Here is an 18,183-nt window from a genome sequence, read left to right on the forward strand (position 1 = left end):
TGACATGTCTGTACACAGGTTAAAAGCACCCCCGGCTAATACTAAAATGTCTGCTTGATCTCCAAAATGGCGTCTGTTTGGTTCGCTTGGTCTAAAATGACCGCTGTAGAGGAATATATCACTAACAGGTGGGATACAGTCTAGGGCACCTTAGTGGTGGGATACAGTCTAGGACACCTCAGTGGTGGGATACAGTCCGGGACGCCTCGGTGGTGGGATACAGTCCGGGACGCCTCGGTAGTGGGATACAGTCTAGGACGCCTCATTGGTGGGATACAGTCGGGACCACCTCGGAGGTGGGATGCAGTCCAGGACACCTCGTTGGTGGGATACAGTCCAGGACACCTCAGTGGTGGGATACAGTCTAGGACGCCTCAGTGGTGGGATCCAGTCCAGGACACCTTGGTGGTGGGATACACCTCGGTGGTGGGATACAGTAAAGTACACCTTAGTGGTGGGATACAGTCTAGGATGCCTCAGTGGTGGGATACAATCTGGGAGGCCTCAGTGGTGGGATACAATCCAGGACACCTTGGTGATGGGATACAGTCTAGGACAACTCAGTGGTGGGATACAGTCTGGGACACCTCGGTGGTGGGTACAGTCCAGGACACCTCGGTGGTTGTGAACCTATTGGATGGAGGGTTTGATTTATGTTATTGAGTATGTTTGAGGAAGATTGAAAGCTGACATGTGTGCAGTGTTATACTGTGGATTAGTGTCCCACTAAGGGACTTGATCCTGATGCTGCTTGGTAGAGGGTCTGGGCGGAGATTGGGTTTACCAAAAACTTTGTTAGTATTATTTCCCATTGTAGTAGCAGTTGAGTTAGGTCATAATGGCCAATAGACGCATATGTTTTTGGACAGACAACGTGGCGGTGGTGCATGCCGTTAACGGTTTATCATCAAGTTCTTCTCCGGTCCAGGCTTTGCTCTGCCACCTATTGTTGCACAGTTTGCAATTTAAAGTCACTTTTCGGCAGGGAAACGACAGATGCAGGAACACAGGCGCACAATCTTCATGAATTGCGCTGGACTGTCCGAATCGGGGATCGCGACAGGACTATGTAAGTAAATTTGCCCAAATGTTTCAGTTTTCTCTCTTCAGGAGTCTTAATCCAGGGGTTTTGGAGAAGGGAGAAGCTTGCTCCAAAAGGTTGTGGGAGATGGTCAAGAGCAAATGTTGATGTTAGTATAGCATTCCGTGGTGCCTTCGACCTGGAGAAGTTGGTATAAATTCTGGGAGGAGAGGTTACGGATTACTGGGGGTAGCTCACCAGTCAACCCTGAATCCAGATTGCAGGTCATAGTACCCTTCTTAGCTGCTTTAAGGGATGGGGGTGAGTCGGCTGCCACAGCAAAAAGGTGGTTGGGAGGGGTTGCCTTTATGTCTAAGTTGTATAAGTGATATAACAAAACAATTTATCATTCAGGTGGGTTTGTAGCGTTGGATAAAAGAATCAGCGGCTGCCTGGTTGTGGTATTGGTAGATGACGTGATGTTGTCGGGAGAGAAGTTGAGGGTTCGGGAAAGGTTATCGAAAACTGATCAGTTCGGTGTAGGCGAATGGTTGGCTTTTGGTTAAGTCTCTGGTGAGTTTTGCCCAATATGATGCATTGGCGAGTAGGCTCGTCTGCGCCCACCTTCCCATTCTTTTTTAGTGTGTGCCCAGGGCTTACCAATTCAATTTCAGTCGGTGTTTAACCCCTTAAGGATACAGCCAGTTTTTGTGTTAAGGCTCGGCTGTTTGTTTTTTAAATCAATTTTTTACCCATTCATGCTTTGCGACGGATATATCCGCTGCAGAGCTATAAAGGGTGCATAAAGACAGCTCACGGGCTGAGCCCTCTTCATAGAGAGATGGGCTTTGCTTTCAGCAAAGACCCATCTCTAATACCCGCGGTCGGTGCATGCACCGATTGCTGGTGTTAATCTCTTGCCTCCACTTAAAACATGGCGGCCGCCATCTTTATTGAGATCGTCGCTCCCCTGAATGTCATCGGGGACGGCGATCGGTTGCGATCGGTCAGACCTAAGGCTGTACTGGGCAGCCACCGGAGCAACAGAGCCTCATTATCATAATTTTATACTTGTTTTTTCAGCAAAACCACTCAGATCAGGGATTAAACAAGATATGTTTCTGGATCAATGCAGCTACAGCATTCTCAAGGTATATTTGGTCCATAATGCATGAAATCAAATGGTAGATTTGCTTTAATACTAAGTCGCTGCATAGTGCCCGCTTCTCGTGCTTTCTAAGTTTTTGCTCAAGACCTCTCTGATTTCTTCTTACAGTGCCGCATGGCGCAGTATTTCTGGAAGCGAGGCTCTTGAATAGTGTAATACTGGTATAAAAATTGTCCAGGTAGAGGTGGTAGCCCTGGTCCAGCAGTGGGTGCACCAAATCCCAAACTACCTTCGCAGCAATACCCAGGAGGGGGGTGGGAACATTCTGGGGCACTATTCTGGAGTCCTTCCCAAAATAAATCCTGAACTTTTATGTGCACCCTGATGCACTCTCACACAGCTCATACATCTTCACACCATACCGGGACCTCTTATAGGGCAGGTACTGGCTGAAGTCGCCCATTTAACTTGTACCAGGGACTCGTCTATAGCCACATATTTCGCGGGGGTAAATGCCTGGGCAAACTTCAAACTAATATGGGCCTGACCTTAAACAAACGATCATATCTGGGGTCACCTCTGGGTGGGCACTGTGTGTTATAATGCAAAAATGTTTGGATGGCTTGAAAGCGCGTCCTGCTCATCGCCACGCGGAACACCGGGGTGTGGTACAGAATGTCTGTGCTCCAGTGGTCCCCGATTGATGGGTTCTTTACAAGCCCCATAAGAAGTATTATGCCCCAATATTTCTCTGATAACTATGGAGGGTCTGGACGACCCTGGGCCCCTGAAAAGTGAATGGGCCCGAGGCCTCTGTTCCTCCTGCCCCCTGGGAGCTACTCCACTTGGATTAACCACACAGACGGCACCCAGAAAAAATAGATAAAGTGCAGCAGACTATAAGGGCACACCTAACAGATGGCGCAATGGAAAAAAACTATACCGAGCGCCAAAAAAAACCCCAATGTGTATTGCATAAAAAGGGGCTACAAATGCACCTAGCTTGCCCCAAGGCTCCCTAACTACCACTAGAGATACTGTGCAGCGATATTTACACAGCGGACGGAAAAGGGCATGCAGCTTAGAATAACGCTTACACAACAACACACTGGGGCGCATTTACTTACCCGTCCTGCGTGATCCCCGAAAGTGCATTGTCCGACTGGAATCCACATCTGCTGCCATTCACGTAGATACTACGCCCGATGTCCTACATGTGTCGCTTCCCCGTTCAGGTCTGCCAGAGTTCACCTTCTTCTTCTTGGTGTATGTAAGTGCATTGTCTTGCGACACAAATTGTAAATCAGACTTGACTGGCCAATCACAGATATCACATGGGCAGGACCAATTCGCTTGGCGGGAGGTTCTCTTGTCTCCATCACCCAAGTATCATCAAACAAAGCGCTGAACGCTAATCGCCAAAGCCCACGCCATACTAGTAGGAGTGTGGACTGGTAAAGCAATGTCTTCGGGTGGTGGGGTTGGACGAATGTGAATTTGGCACCCATTCCTTCCGCATTAGCGCTGCCACCGAGGAGGATCCATTAGGAGGATGGTACGAGAAGTTACTGGTGTCACAGCTGGTGGTTGAGGACCTTGTGGCGCCACATGCCCGGGGGCATTCGAGCACGCTACACACAAGAAGTTCTAAGAGGAAGACGATGAAAGGGCAAAGGTTTAAAGTTATTAAAATTATTAAGAAGTGTTTAATTAAAGCTGGGGCCACCCAACATTTGCCACAAATATGTGTTGTTTATATAAAGTTGTTTCCACCAAGTTGGTTGTCTGGTCTTAAAGGGAATCTACCATTTGCTTTTATGCATTGTGAGCCAAACATACCTTGAGAATGCTGTAGCATTACTGATGCAGGATCATATCTTGTTTAATCCCTGAGTGGTTTTGCTAAAAAAGCAATTATAAAATGATGATAATGAGGCTCTGTCCCTCCTGTGGCTGCCTCTGTGCTTCTCCTCACTCTAATTATGTACTGCTCCAGCCTTGGCCTGCTGAGAATTCATCATCACTGTGTTGTCTCTGAGAGGCATAAGTTATCAATCGCTGCACTATCCCCCCAGCTGCTGCATATGAGTCATCCAGCTCAGGTTGATTAGTCCTGTCTGGACAGTTCAAGCAGCTCTTTCATGTACGGAAGCCAGTCTGCATCCAGCTTTCCCAAGGTCTTGAATTTTAGAATTGTTTTTGGAGCAAAACCACTCAGTTAAGCAATTGAACAAGATATGTTTATGCATCAGTGTCGCTACAGAATTCTCAAGGTGTGTTTTTATGATACATAACTCTGTCTACATAATTGGTTATGTTATGGTTAACCTCCCCAGCAACCCCTGAACGTTTTGCGAAGGACCAGTAACATGACTGAACCGGACAGTCTGCCTATGTCACCGAGCTTTTAGATAACATTTATCCTTCAGAGATCAGCAGAAGTACACAAGGAAAGAAAATCAAACAATTTAAACACATATATTGTAATAAACATTAACACGGTTTCTCTTCTGTTCTCTCATGTTTAACAAGCCCTGACGTATCACTGAAAAGTTTAGTACATGAAGATGGCTTCTCCCGTTCGTGAATTCTCCGGTGTTTAAAAAGCCCTGAATGATCGCTAAAACATTTTCCACATTCGGTACATGAAAAAGGCTTCTCCCCTGTGTGAGTTCTCTGATGTAAATCTAGATGTGCTTTCTTGATAAAACCCTTTTGACATTCCCGACATGAGAATGGCTTCACCCCTGTGTGAATTCTCTGATGTATAACAAGATATGTTTTATGAGGAAAACATTTCCCACATTCACTACATGAATATGGCTTCTCCCCCGTGTGACTTCTTTGATGTATATCAAGACTTTCTTTCCGAGTAAAACATCTCCCACATTCACTACATAAAAATGGCTTCTCCCCTGTGTGAGTTCTCTGATGCATAACAAGATGTGATTTCTGAGTAAAACATTTCCCACATTCCCGACATGAGAATGGTTTATGTCCTGTGTGAGTTCTTTGATGTCTAAGTAATTCTGATTTTGAGGTAAAATATTTCCCACATTCATTACATAAAAATGGCTTCTCCTCTGTGTGACTTCTCTGATGTATAATAAGATGTGATTTCTGAGAAAAACATTTCCCACATTCCAGACATGAAAATGGCTTCTCCTCTGTGTGAGTTCTCTCATGTATTATAAGATGTGATTTATGAGCAAAACGTTTCCCACATTCTAAACATGAAAATGGCTTCTCCCCTGTGTGAATTTTTAGATGTTGACGAAAGCTTGACTTCTGGGTAAAGTTTTTCTCACATTTTGCACATGAAAAGTTATTTTCCTCTGGGTAACCATGAAGACAAATGAGAACATTTGATTTGTGAACATGAGACTTCGCAAATTTTGGATGTGAAAACTGCCTCTTATCTCCATGATTTCCCTCTTCTGTGGAAAAATGTGATTGATTATCTTCTACTTCACCACAAGGAGATGAGGGGGGACGTCCATGGAAACCTGTTTCATCATCTGGAAAATATAGTCAAGATATCAATATTGGAAGTTTCCTTTTTCCCAGTTACAAGCAGAAGTAAAGCAGCCAGTCAGTAACATACAGTCATCTACGGATAGAGAGCTGATGAATATTCATTGGAAATATAATATAATCTAAATCCAATGGTGATGCCCAATTCAGGCTGGAGCAGAGCCTAGAAATCCTGGAAAACAGTCAAAACTTGTTGTAGAAGACCCAAGTAACCATATATACAGGATAACTGCAGCAGGGTTTCCAAAATGGAGGGCCCTGGCCTGATCTCCAGATGTGAACCCATTGAAAACCTATGGGATTAGCTGAGTTGCCATGTTACCTTGTACCCTAGAACCTCAATGACCTGAGGGCTGGCCTTCAACAAGAGCAGCAGCCGCCTTAGGAGACAAATAGTCAACTGGTGGACAGCGTAATATTTTGTTATCAGCATAATCGATGCTCAAGGCCACAAGACAAGTTATTGAGACTGTGAAATGTTTATGGGGGCGCACTTACCACCGATTCTAAATGCCTTACACCTACCATCTGAGTACAGATGTTTCAATGTCTTCACTGCTTTTAATTCCCACGAAGTAAAACCTTCCAGACAAAATATTTCTGGCAAGTCTGGATTTCACCAAAGAGGAGTGTCAGAAGTGAATTTGGGGCCTCCGATACTTTTGGCCTTGAACCACAGCTTTGACATGAGAGACAAATGGGGCACATTTACTAAGGGTGTGCACACCGCGTTTCCGCCGGGTTTCCCAATTACTACCGATTTGCGGCGCATTTAACAGGGTTTTTTGGCACACGCGGATTTCACGCTACACAAATCGGGGGGCATGGCCGTCGGACAACCCGACTGATTCGGACTAAGTGCGGGTTTTAAAATTCAAATTGTGTCGCAAGCCATGCACCGGGAAGAAGGTGAACTCTGTCGGACCTGAGTGTGGAAGCGACACATGCAGGATATCTGGCGTACGATCTTAGTGAATCGCACCGGACTTCATCCTTGTCGGACAACGCACCTCGGGGATCACGTCAGGACCGGGTAAGTAAATGTGCCCCAATGTTGGTTTACTTCCCCACCACGAAAATCCCACATCCAGACCACGTACTGGTGTTGTGTGCTTCGTCCATAGACTAATTTGTCGACTTGCAGAACTCGCTAACCCCCTTCTATGTCCTCCCCCATCCTTTAAAATGTTGCAACGGTGATGCCAAAAAGTAAAGCCATAGGTATTGTATCGTTAGGCATCCTACCTTACTCCTTTGTAGTGTGTAAACTGATCCTAGCTAACTGCCCTTTCCAAAGACCAGTCTCCTAAATAACTCACAAATCCTATGAAAATACTTCTGCTACAACTACACTGGAGAATTATGTAAATTATGTAAGATGTAAAGCAGCTGAGGCATCAGTACTATTTTAATGAGGTGACCCCTTGGGAGTTTGCACCATATTTTAATCTTAGTAGCCAATCTAGATAGCAGAGGCTCCAGGTTGTCTTTGATAAGATCCCTTGGATCAGAGGTTTCCACCACACCTAAGTATTTAGAACTACTACTTCAGAGGTACCCCTACTGGGATAGATATAGTATGACTATATCAAATATAGACATAACATTTGGGAGGGATCTTTTAGTGTCTCCCATGTATATTAACAAATTGTCGGCATCCAAAGACACTCGTTCTTCTCCCCCTTTCCCTGGGAGCTCTATAATCTCTGCTGATGCCCAAATCGCAGCAGCCAGGGGTTCTATAGGTATTGCAAACAAATCTGGGGATAGAGGACACCCCTGCCTTGTTCCTCTTCCAAGTGCAAACTCATCTGACACCCATCCATTCACCTTATATAAAGCAGTTGATAAAATTTGGGCCCAGGACTGCCCATAAAAATTCCTGTCAAAAGCTTTGGCAGCGTCGAGTGAGAGGACAGACCGACCCCCCCCCCCCTCATCATCTGACTGGATATTAAAATATAGCTGCTGAAAGCAGTGGATCTGTCCAGCATAAAACCTAACTGGTCTAAATGGATTAATGAGATCACCCCCAATAGACCATTGGCCAAAACCTTGACCATAATTTTGACGTCTACAAGGAGCAAGGATATCGGCCAGTAGGAGTCCGGATACTTGGGATCCTCACCTTTTGGAAGCAGGATAATCATAGCCTTACACATTGAGGCTGGGAGAACACCTCATCTGATCAGATTCCTGCAATACCTATAGGCGGTGAAGTAGCACTTCACTTTGCTTTTTTAAAAGAATTATCCTGCTAGGCCGTCCATACCTGGTGCCTTCTCATTAGAAAGAGATCTTAGGACCTCCTCAAGTTCCTCTACCGAAAGCAGCGCTTCCAGCTGGTTCCTCTGCTCCTGACTAAGGGTGGGTAAATCTAAATATTAGAGACATAGCGTGACACATCATTTTTTATTCCTAGCCTGCTTACTAAAATAAAAGTTGCAATATACTGAGTTTTCTACAACTTCTATGTCAAAGTTTACTAGAGAGTCAGCCGAGGCATTAATCTCCTTACCATGGTTTGAACCCTCATGTGTTCTGATTATATTAGAAATGTCCTACTGCCTCACCCTGTACTTCTACTGTAAGAAGAGTCATTTATCTTCTGGAACTTATAGTGTATGCTCTTTCAAGAATTTTTGGGCTTCCTTTGAATCAACTTTCTTAGCAGGTCATGGGGAGTTAAGAAATTCCCGCTTTGTTTCCAACACCCTCTGCTGTAATTGTATTGTGAGCACCCTGGATTTAAATGTATGCGTACTAATACGTGCTTTGTACACTCCTCTTATATATAGTGCCCAGTGCCCTCTGTGAATTCCAACTCATTTCTTCGAAAAAAATTCCTCAATCTTGTTGCGAAACTCATTCCCCATATCAACTAACTGCAGCCAGAAGAGGTTTAACCTCCAGGATCCCACTGGGCTGACAACCAATGTTGGGATAGATATTTCAACTAGGATAGGAGAATGATCTGAAACACTACAGGTAGGTACCTGACTTCCTGAACATAGGTGTGCATATGTGACGAGATTAATGCCATGTCTATTCTCGCTAGCTTTCCATGAGAGCTGGAGAAGCAGGAATACTGCCTGACCTCTGGATATCGTCTCCTCCAGAAGTTATACCAGCCCACCTCCTCCAAAATTCTAGCTAGCACTATTGGCCCCTCTGGAATGACATTTGAACGATATTGCCCTAAGTACCAGTATACTTACTCCCCTGGCATGTGCAGATAATTTGGAGTGAAAACTATGTACAACCCACTCTTTTTGTAAGACCTGTGTGGTCTCTTTAGTTATTTGCATTTTGTTTAAGCATAGAATAGACAGGCTATATTGTTATAGAGTGCAGAGGACCACTAATCTCTACTAGTATCCCCCAGCCCTGTAGTATTCTAGTATGTTACATTATTTTTACTAGCCATTCCCAAACAAATTACCCCTTGAGCTGTACCCATCAAAGCCATTCTCCCAAGGACAGGACATGGGAGTAGAGTTATCGCTCCTGAACCTTATGTGAGTATAAACAAGTCACTAGCCTAATATAGAGTCACTTCTCGGTTTCAAGTAACTTGTACAGTATCAGAGCTCCTGCCTATTCATGCTGCCAATTGCCCCAACACTAGGAGACAAAAGTTAGGTTACACATGCCAGCATAACACAATGAATATAATAACATTGTAACCGGGCTATATCAACTGTCAAATAGCATATCAACGATTTGTAGATACGTCTCACAGTTCCTCTCTATTGCCCTCGCCATAGACGGCCGCCATTGTCATTCAGCTCGTGCACTGCATCCTCTGGTGTATCAAAAAAATGAGTAGTGTCGAAAGCTGGGCTTCGCCAGGTAGATCATGGAATATGGGACCTATAGTCACCACAGTTGTCGCTTTATGTCCATGAACCTGCCACGCCTCTTCTGCACCTCCATGGAGAAGTCGGGATAAATGGCCACTGTTTTACCTTAAACGAAGTCCTGATGATCCCTTGATCCCTTCTTAAGATATGCTCTCGATCACGATAGTGGAGCAACTTGAGTGGCAGCGGTCTCAGCCGTGCACCTGGTGACAACGGTTTGGACGGGACCCTTTGCGCCTTTTCTATGGTGAAAGGTGGAGTAAGTGTCCTGACCCATTGTTTCTCTCAGCCAGCTTTACATGGACCCCACAGGGTCATGAGCATCCGCCTTCTCTGGTATCCCCACCACTAACAGATTGTTTCTGCACAGTCTGTTTTCCAGGTCATCAGACCTCAGTCACTTCAGCTCCTTATGAATTGCGGGGTAGCTGATCTTCCACCTCACTCAGTCTTCCACCGCATGTACACGCCCATTGGCTTTCGTAATGTCATGTCAATTAAATTAATGTCCTTTGTAAGACCCCCAATGTGTGTGTTCATGGTTAAAATCCCGGTACCACAGTGTGCCACTGCCTTGAACATGAATCAGAACTTCTTAATGGATGATCATGGTTCCAAATGCGCCTTTAGTTCATCTCTAAAGCTTCCATTGAAGGTTTTGAATATCTCTTCATGCCAGGGTTCCAAAAATGAGATCCACACAGGCATTCATCATATTTAACCGATCTTTGAAACGAACCTGGGATGTGAGTAGAATGGAACATAACTTCACATCACCTTTCTGAATTTATGCCCTAGAGATTCTTTGACGTTTTGGCAGTGCTCCTACGAAGACTTTCAGTTCCATCTAGTCTGGCAAAGGTTTGAAATTCATCACGTCTGAATCTTTAAGGCCAAGTCCCTTGTGGTTGCCATATTCTTTACAACCCCTTACACTAGCCTTAGTGAACCAGATCTTTCAGCTGGTAGAATGCCATGAATTTCTTGTTAGATATAAGCCTGGTACAAACGAAACGTATATATTGACCGAGGACATGGACGTATGAAGTTACTGTAGATATTTAATTGCCTTAATGGCACACTTTACAAAAAAAAAAAAAGTCATATTCACAGAAATGTATTGCACCAGATGTGATCGGATGTGTTACGCCATTAGGAGAGGATTGGGTAGACCAGTTGCAGGTTTCTTTTGCACGATGACAGTCAACACAATCTCCCACAGAAGACAATAAAGACTCACATGTGTCCTAAGATTTTGACCTCCTTTTTAGACATTTCATGTCTGTCCCTGGGAGGCTGCTGGGGCTCCTTCTCAGAGTCAAATTGCTGTACCTTCACAACCTAAGATAGGTCAAATTTAAGGTGTGGTGGTTTGGTTATCCTACTTGAAAAATGAAAATTTCTCTGTTGAGCCTATCCAACATGTGAAAACCCACTTCTCGGGTGAAAATCCATGTCAAACCCCTTTGCACAGATAGATATGCTTACAAATAAGGTCATACTTTCTACCCTCTAATATCCCCCCACTTTCCTAGTATTACCCGCACACCCTTCCACTACCTCCTCTTGCAGGGATAACCCATTAGTGTTAAGAAGTCATGGCCCTTCCTGTTGCAAATAGGGAAGTAGTACTGTCAGAGCCAGAGTTTCCATTGGTAGCAGTTACGGTGGTGTAACCAGCTGAGGTGGTTGTGGTCCAAGGGCAGCAGATGCTGCAGGGCCCAAACAATTGCCAGACATACCTTCTACATTGTGGAGTAGGTGTCCGCCTAGTCTTTAGTGCCCAGAAGGCAGTCTCAAATTTTTATTCATATTGACTGCAGAGGGCAGCTACTTTTTGTGAGGTGTGTCAGGGTCTTTTCCAGGGTTCTATAGAGAGGAACATCGTCCAACTGACCATCATGGTGATAGTGACAGCGTGTGCCCCTGACGTTCATGCAAAACCACAGGCTCTGGTATTTCCTTGAGTGTGAGTGTGGGGGGTACATAGAAGACCAGGTGCTACAGCAAAACAAACATTTTTTTACAAAAAAGTCACAATTTGTCTTATGCAAGTCATCATCAACAAACACCTTTATAAAAAAAAAAAAAAATGGAAGGTGGAGACACATATCCTTTTTTTAGGTGAAAATCCTCAAAGCCCTCATATGTGAGCAATAGGACACAAGACAAAGGCTCCAGTCTAAGGATTCCAAACAAATAACAGAAAAGACGATTTCCACAACAGCAATGTGTGGTAACACCCCAAAAAAGTGCTACGTCTGAACTAGGGCCACATGTTCATAACCATATCAGCCGTGAGGTAACTGCAAAAACGGCAGCTAGCTTAGGGCCACCACTGAGGTCTATTGTGCTCACCGCATCGTGACCAAGCTAGAGGGCTGCATACAGCAGGCCCTATTCCTGTCCGTATTTGCAGAGTGGTCATTCAGTTTTCTACGTATATGGAATAGGTGAGCATAACTCAACCACCACCTTCCAAGCCCGTTCCAGTTTGAGCCTACTGTCGCGTACATGAGGCCTAATATATGTGCAGCACCATGATTCTGCAAGAGTAGAGATTTTCACATAACTACTGTTATGTAAAAAAAATAGCGTTTTAATTCCATTTCAAAAGAGAATCAAAATGGAAACTGCCATGCAGCAACAGGCCATGGCACTGCTGGTCCATAAGAGGACAGCCCATGTAGCTGCTCAACAAAGGACTGATCCAGCAATGTCCAAGCAGGATGCCCGGAAAGAGGTCCGTAAAGCCATGACAAAAATGACAGCAGAGGATGATGTGGAGGCCTACTTGATGGGTTTCGAGATGGTGGCCAGCCGCAAGAGGTTCTCTGCAACACTGGGCAGAGGTGTTGGCACTCTTCCTCGTCCCAGACTGCCAGCAGGAGTACTTTGACCTGAGTGAGCAGATTGGCTGAGACTACTCCATCATAAAGGTAGAGATCTTGGCCCTACTAGGACTGGACCTGTATCCTCATGCTCAAAGGGTTCATAGCTTGAGTTATCAGGAGGTGCTACCTCCGAGGGGACAGAAGCACCAACTTGTCCACCTGGTCTGCAAATCGCTCCAGTGGAGACATGGACCCTAGCCTAGATTGTGGAGAAAGTTCTGTGTCGCTTCCTGAGGGCCTTTCCGGGTGAGATCCAGCACTAGGTAGGACACGAGGACCCGTCCGATGCCAATGCACTGGTGGGAATGGTGGAGAGGTACTGGAGCACATCTACTAAGGGCTTTGTGCCGCACTTTTGTCGGACTTTGCACGTTCTTCTAGGCTTAAACAACTTGCACAGATATTTAAGAAGTGTCTGCGCAGCTGTTGTGTTGCAGTCATCTGCTGGGTAATACTGCTGATACTCACTGTGTATGGAGAGAGCAGCCCTTGAGCTACTGCACCCTGACATACTATAACCATGTGGTAGGCCATTTTTACAAATTGGGGTGCTCTGTTCAAAGGGGGTTTACTGCTCAAATAACATTCCTCCGAGCCTTATAGTAACACAACATGTGGAGATAGACTGATCCGACCGACTGGAGGAGGAAACCAGAGACAGATGAGCCGGTGTCTATGTCATCTCCATCTCCTCCCCTGGATGTGACCTCTCCCTGCAATGTATAAGGGAAGAATAACCCACAAGATACATGAAAGGCTCTTACCCTCCTCTGTCACTGATGAGGGGATTTCCTCTCCGCTCCTCCTTCCACCACAACTTTCCTGGAAAGATCCAACATGAAGGACCTGAGAAAACAAGGAAATGTCTCCAGAGATTCTCTTACATCCAAGTGATGGACAGAAACCTCCAGAACCAGGAACTAAGGGGAATAATCTCCTGCAGGAGGAGACGGGATCCACATTCATCCCAATATTTTACACATCAACATCAATTTTCCGGCCAACATCTCCCCATAGACCCTCCACCCACTGCTGCTGGAGAAGGTCAGTAGCCTCATTACATGCATCTATAGAGGATTCACAGGAACCTCAGCTCCATCTACCTGATGATCCAGTGGGACGTTCTCCTCCGGTTCCTCCTTAACAACATGGAAATATAGAGGACTGGGACATCTCTCTGGATCCTCCGGATAATCTTGGGAATCTCCAGGACTGGGACATCTCTCTGGTTCCTGTGTAATATCCCGGGAATCTCCAGGACTGGGACATCTCTCTGGTTCCTGTGTAATATCTCGGGAATCTCCAGGACTGGGACATCTCTCTGGTTCCCGTGTAATATCTCGGGAATCTCCAGGACTGGGACATCTCTCTGGTGGATTTCTCTGACTGGATCCATCTATAGGAAATATACACAGTGACTGATACATTGTCTATATGTGATGATGAGATGATGGAGGAGGTGACCTCACACCTGCTCTGTCCTCTATAATCAGGAAGGTCTCCTCTTACCTGGTGATGTGAGGGGCTGGTGGTCCTCCATCATGATGTCCTTGTACTGGTCCTTGTGTCCTTCTATATACTCCCACTCCTCCATGGAGAAATAGACAGTGACGTCCTGACACCTTATAGGAACCTGACACCCACAATGACACAGTCATCACCCAGACACCTCCCTTGTGTTATTGTACAATGTCCCAGCATTCCCGGCAGCGCTCACCTCTCCGCTCAGCAGCTCAGTGATCCTGGAGGTAAGTTCTAGGATCTTCTGCTCATGTATCAGTGAATGAGGTGGAGGCTCGGTGATGGGGCTCTGGGTCCATCCTCCTGACACACGGGGGGTCACACACTCACCAGACGACTTCTTCACTACTGTGTAATCCTGTGTATGGGGAGACACTGATCACTACATAGATCCTAAGAATCCTTCACCTCTCCAGTCATTTCCCGCTGTTATTCCTAGAGATAAGAGCCGTGTCCTGGGAGACTCTCACCTCTCCGGTTATCAAGGAGATCATCTCCAGGGTGAGCTCCAGGATCCTGGCCGCCATCTGCTCTCTGTCCTTCTCCCGGATCCCTGGTGGATCATTGATGGAAAGGATCATCTTTAGGAGAAACCTCTGGGAGTCCTGGATCTATAGAACCTGAGGAAACATGACAAGAACTAAGAGCAAACTCTATATGAAGCAATTGTGTCCATGACATGTGTGATGTGACAGATGGGGATTCTCCAGACACTGGAGGGGAGGTCACTGGACTGAGGGAGGAGTGATGGCGCTGGACTGTGCCGCTCCTCACTAATAGCACATACTGGACCCCACATGGAGGGACCTGGAGCATGCTGGGAGTTGTAGTCCCTCCATATAGTGTGTGTGCTCCTGCAGCATGCTGGGAGTTGTAGTCCCTCCATATAGTGTGTGTGCTCCTGGAGCATGCTGGGAGTTGTAGTCCCTCCATATAGTGTGTGTGGTCCTGGAGCATGCTGGGAGTTGTAGTCCCTCCATATAGTGTGTGTGGTCCTGGAGCATGCTGGGAGCTGTTGTCCCTCCATATAGTGTGTGTGCTCCTGGAGCATGCTGGGAGTTGTAGTCCCTCCATATAGTGTGTGTGCTCCTGGAGCATGCTGGGAGTTGTAGTCCCTCCATATAGTGTGTGTGTGTGTGTGCTCCTGGAGCATGCTGGGAGTTGTAGTACCTCCATATAGTGTGTGTGCTCCTGGAGCATGCTGGGAGTTGTAGTCCCTCCTCTGGTCACTTACCTCTTCTCTCCTCAGTGCAGGACACTCTCTACCTCACACACGTCTCCTGCTCACTATCCACTAGTCACGTGACAAAGGGAGTGTGATGTCACTGAGGGGCGGGGCCTCCTGCTCACTATCCACTAGTCACGTGACAATGGGAGTGTGCCGTCACTGAGGGGCGGGGCCTCTGTAGGACAGGAAGCAGATGCAGAGTGTTACAGTGATGGGAATTCCGGCTCTATAAGGATGAGGGGTGACACAAGAGATTACAGCAGTGGCGTAACTTGAAGCTGATAGGCCCAATGCAAAGTTTGTGCCGGGCCCTCGACTATAATGTATGGTATATAGTAATAGTCTTCTCATATGGGAAAGTGACATCTTAGCCTCTTGGGCCCGGTTGCAACCACCTCTAGCAGTCTATGAGGATGAGGGGGTGACACAAGAACTTACAGTCTATGAGGATGAGGAGGTGACACAAGAGCTTACAGTCTATGAGGATAAGGGGGTGACACAAGAGCTTACAGTCTATGAGGATGAGGGGGTGACACAAGAGCTTACAGTCTATGAGGATGAGGGGTGACACAAGAGCTTACAGTCTATGAGGATGAGGGGGTGACACAAGAGCTTACAGTCTATGAGGATGAGGGGGGACACAAGAGCTTACAGTCTATGAGGATGAGGGGGTGACACAAGAGCTTACAGTCTATGAGGATGAGGGGGTGACACAAGAGCTTACAGTCTATAAGGATGAGGGGGTGACACAAGAGCTTACAGTCTATAAGGATTAGTGTTGACACAAGACAGTCAATCTTTACAAGGAAACAGAGTACAATAATTTAACAAAAATGCAGCTTCTTGTGCCAGCCATCAGCCACCATCCTATATACAAAGTCCAAGGTAAAAGTGTCTGCAGAGAAGCCTGGAGCCTGATATATATCTGGTGTTTGCTGGATAACCGATAGCATAAGGACACAGGACGAGTTAGTAAGTTAGAGAGTTGACATTTCATGCAGTTAGCGAGTGAGATGGGCTTGTCTAAAGAGATTGGATATAAGAGCATGATGGAAACCTTGGAGGTTGGGTATTAGTCTGATAGTCCGGGGATAGGAATTCCAGAGAATTGGCGCAGCTCGGGAGAAGTCCTGGAGATCTGCATGAGAGGTTTAAATTAATTTCAGTATTCCCCTGTATTACTTTGTATTAAGACTTGTAGTCTGACAGGAGGGAGACACAAAGTTGCCTTTTGGTACGAAGATAAGATTCTTCCCAGCTCTAAGCCCAAACAGCACAGCCTTGACGTGTAGGAGAAAAGGTGGGGCTACTCGCTCCTAGCGTCATTCTGTCTGTTCAAAAACAAGATGAAAGGGGAGACCATAAGATTTTCCTCACCTCCCACAGCAGCTGAATATAGAAAGCCAAGTTCTCTCAGGTTATTCGTTATTAAAATTGGTAACCAGGCTATTTTAGTTTACTTGTTATAAGTTAATTTGTTTTACTTTGTGGGCAAGTATTGAATAGTATAATATTGTCTTTTACTGAGGTATTTGTATGAGCCTCTATGCCCCATTATTAATGTCCTACCCCACACTTTTATACTTCTGATGAATCTGTGAGAAGAAGAAACATGTAAGGGAAGTTTGGTTGGGGTTCTCTAACATTATTAGGGACAGTTGATGGTACTACCCTAGTCAGGGCAGGAGTCTAACCCAAGGGTTAACCAGGGAAAGAGGATCCATTCACATAGCTTTATTGTCTCACCGATGATCCTATCCAACATCCTCCTGGATCACAGTAAGACAAACTACTTCCTGCGGGTGCCCATAGAGAGGGCACTGAGCGCCACCTCTGGCACCTGTGTCATAGGTTTGCCACCACTGCATTAAGGGAAGTAATATGCTTGGAAAGCAGCTGTCAGGATCAGTGGTATTGGATCCTCTGGACCACCATGGACGATGACACCTGGGACACCTAATCTAAGTGGTATTCGGTTTTCACCAGAGCCCTCCGCAAAGCAGGTTGGACTTGTTGCAGTGTGGTACCACCAGGTCGTTCCACAGGTTTGACTTTGTCCATGGTACAGAATCGTAAGGCAAACTCGTGGTCGAGAACAGGCAGGAGGTTGAGACAGGCAGCACAGGTTGGAGTTGGGGACGAAGCGGTATGTCAGGACATGCAGCACGGGATCAGAGTCAATAATGGAACTGGGGTCATAACGGGAATTCGGAAATACAGTAAATCGCCTGAAATAGCTTTCTCAGAGGCAATAGGCACAAAGATCCAGCGGTGAATGCTGTGAGAGGCCCGCTTTTATCCAATTTCCTGGGAATGGGCTTCACCAGGAGGCTGCTGGAGCAGGAACGCGGATAGGTAAGGCAGGGAGGGGAGCTGGGGACCAGAGACCAGCACGGGTTGCGGGGGCACCGGAACAAACACAAGAGCAGGAAGAGGAAATTTGACGAAAATAGCATTTCAAGATGAAAGGCTTCAGGAGAGAGGAAGGCTGAGTTTATAGGCCACAGGATTTATGCTCTTTATCACCTCGAATGGTCCCATAAAAATATGGACCAAGCTTGTAGCTGGGAATCTTCAGCCGGACATATCTGGATGATAGCCATGCCTTGTCACTTGGAGAGAAGACTGGAGGAGACCTGCGCTTCTTATCAGCTTGGGTCTTCGTGCGGGCCGATGACTGAAGCAGTGACTGATGTGTCTGCTCTTAGATCGATATGAGGTCCTGCACCAACTCTTCCACCACAGGAACATCCAAGGGAAAGGACAGAGGAAGAGGTGGGCGTGGAATTCGTCCATAGACAATAAAGATAGGGGTAGTGCCAGCAGACTCAGAATCCAGAGAGTTGTAGGAGAACTCTATGGGAACAGAGAGGACCAGTCGTCTTGATGGGCAGAGACAAAATGATGAAGGTAACAGAGAACAGGTCAGTTACCACCCAGATGACGGTATTCCCAGAGGAAAATGTTAAATCTGTGATAAAGTCCCTGGTCATGTGAGTCCATGGGTAGTTGGG

The 18,183-nt window shown here is 46.1% G+C and overlaps 1 protein-coding gene across 1 annotated transcript; it reads right to left on the bottom strand.

The window, feature by feature from the left end:
- Positions 1 to 4,512: 4,512 nt before the first annotated feature.
- On the bottom strand, positions 4,513 to 14,316 carry LOC140119831 (uncharacterized). The gene is made up of 3 exons (XM_072139246.1): positions 13,524 to 14,316; positions 13,185 to 13,266; positions 4,513 to 5,647 (listed from the first exon to the last, which is right to left on the bottom strand). Exons 1-3 carry the CDS (start codon positions 13,845 to 13,847, stop codon positions 4,623 to 4,625), a joined length of 1,431 nt encoding a protein of 476 aa, XP_071995347.1. The 5' UTR covers positions 13,848 to 14,316; the 3' UTR covers positions 4,513 to 4,622.
- Between the last annotated feature and the right edge of the window lie 3,867 nt (positions 14,317 to 18,183).

The sequence above is a fragment of the Engystomops pustulosus genome, chromosome 2 (genome assembly GCF_040894005.1).
Source record: "Engystomops pustulosus chromosome 2, aEngPut4.maternal, whole genome shotgun sequence".
In the NCBI taxonomy this organism is placed as follows: Eukaryota; Metazoa; Chordata; class Amphibia; order Anura; family Leptodactylidae; genus Engystomops; species Engystomops pustulosus.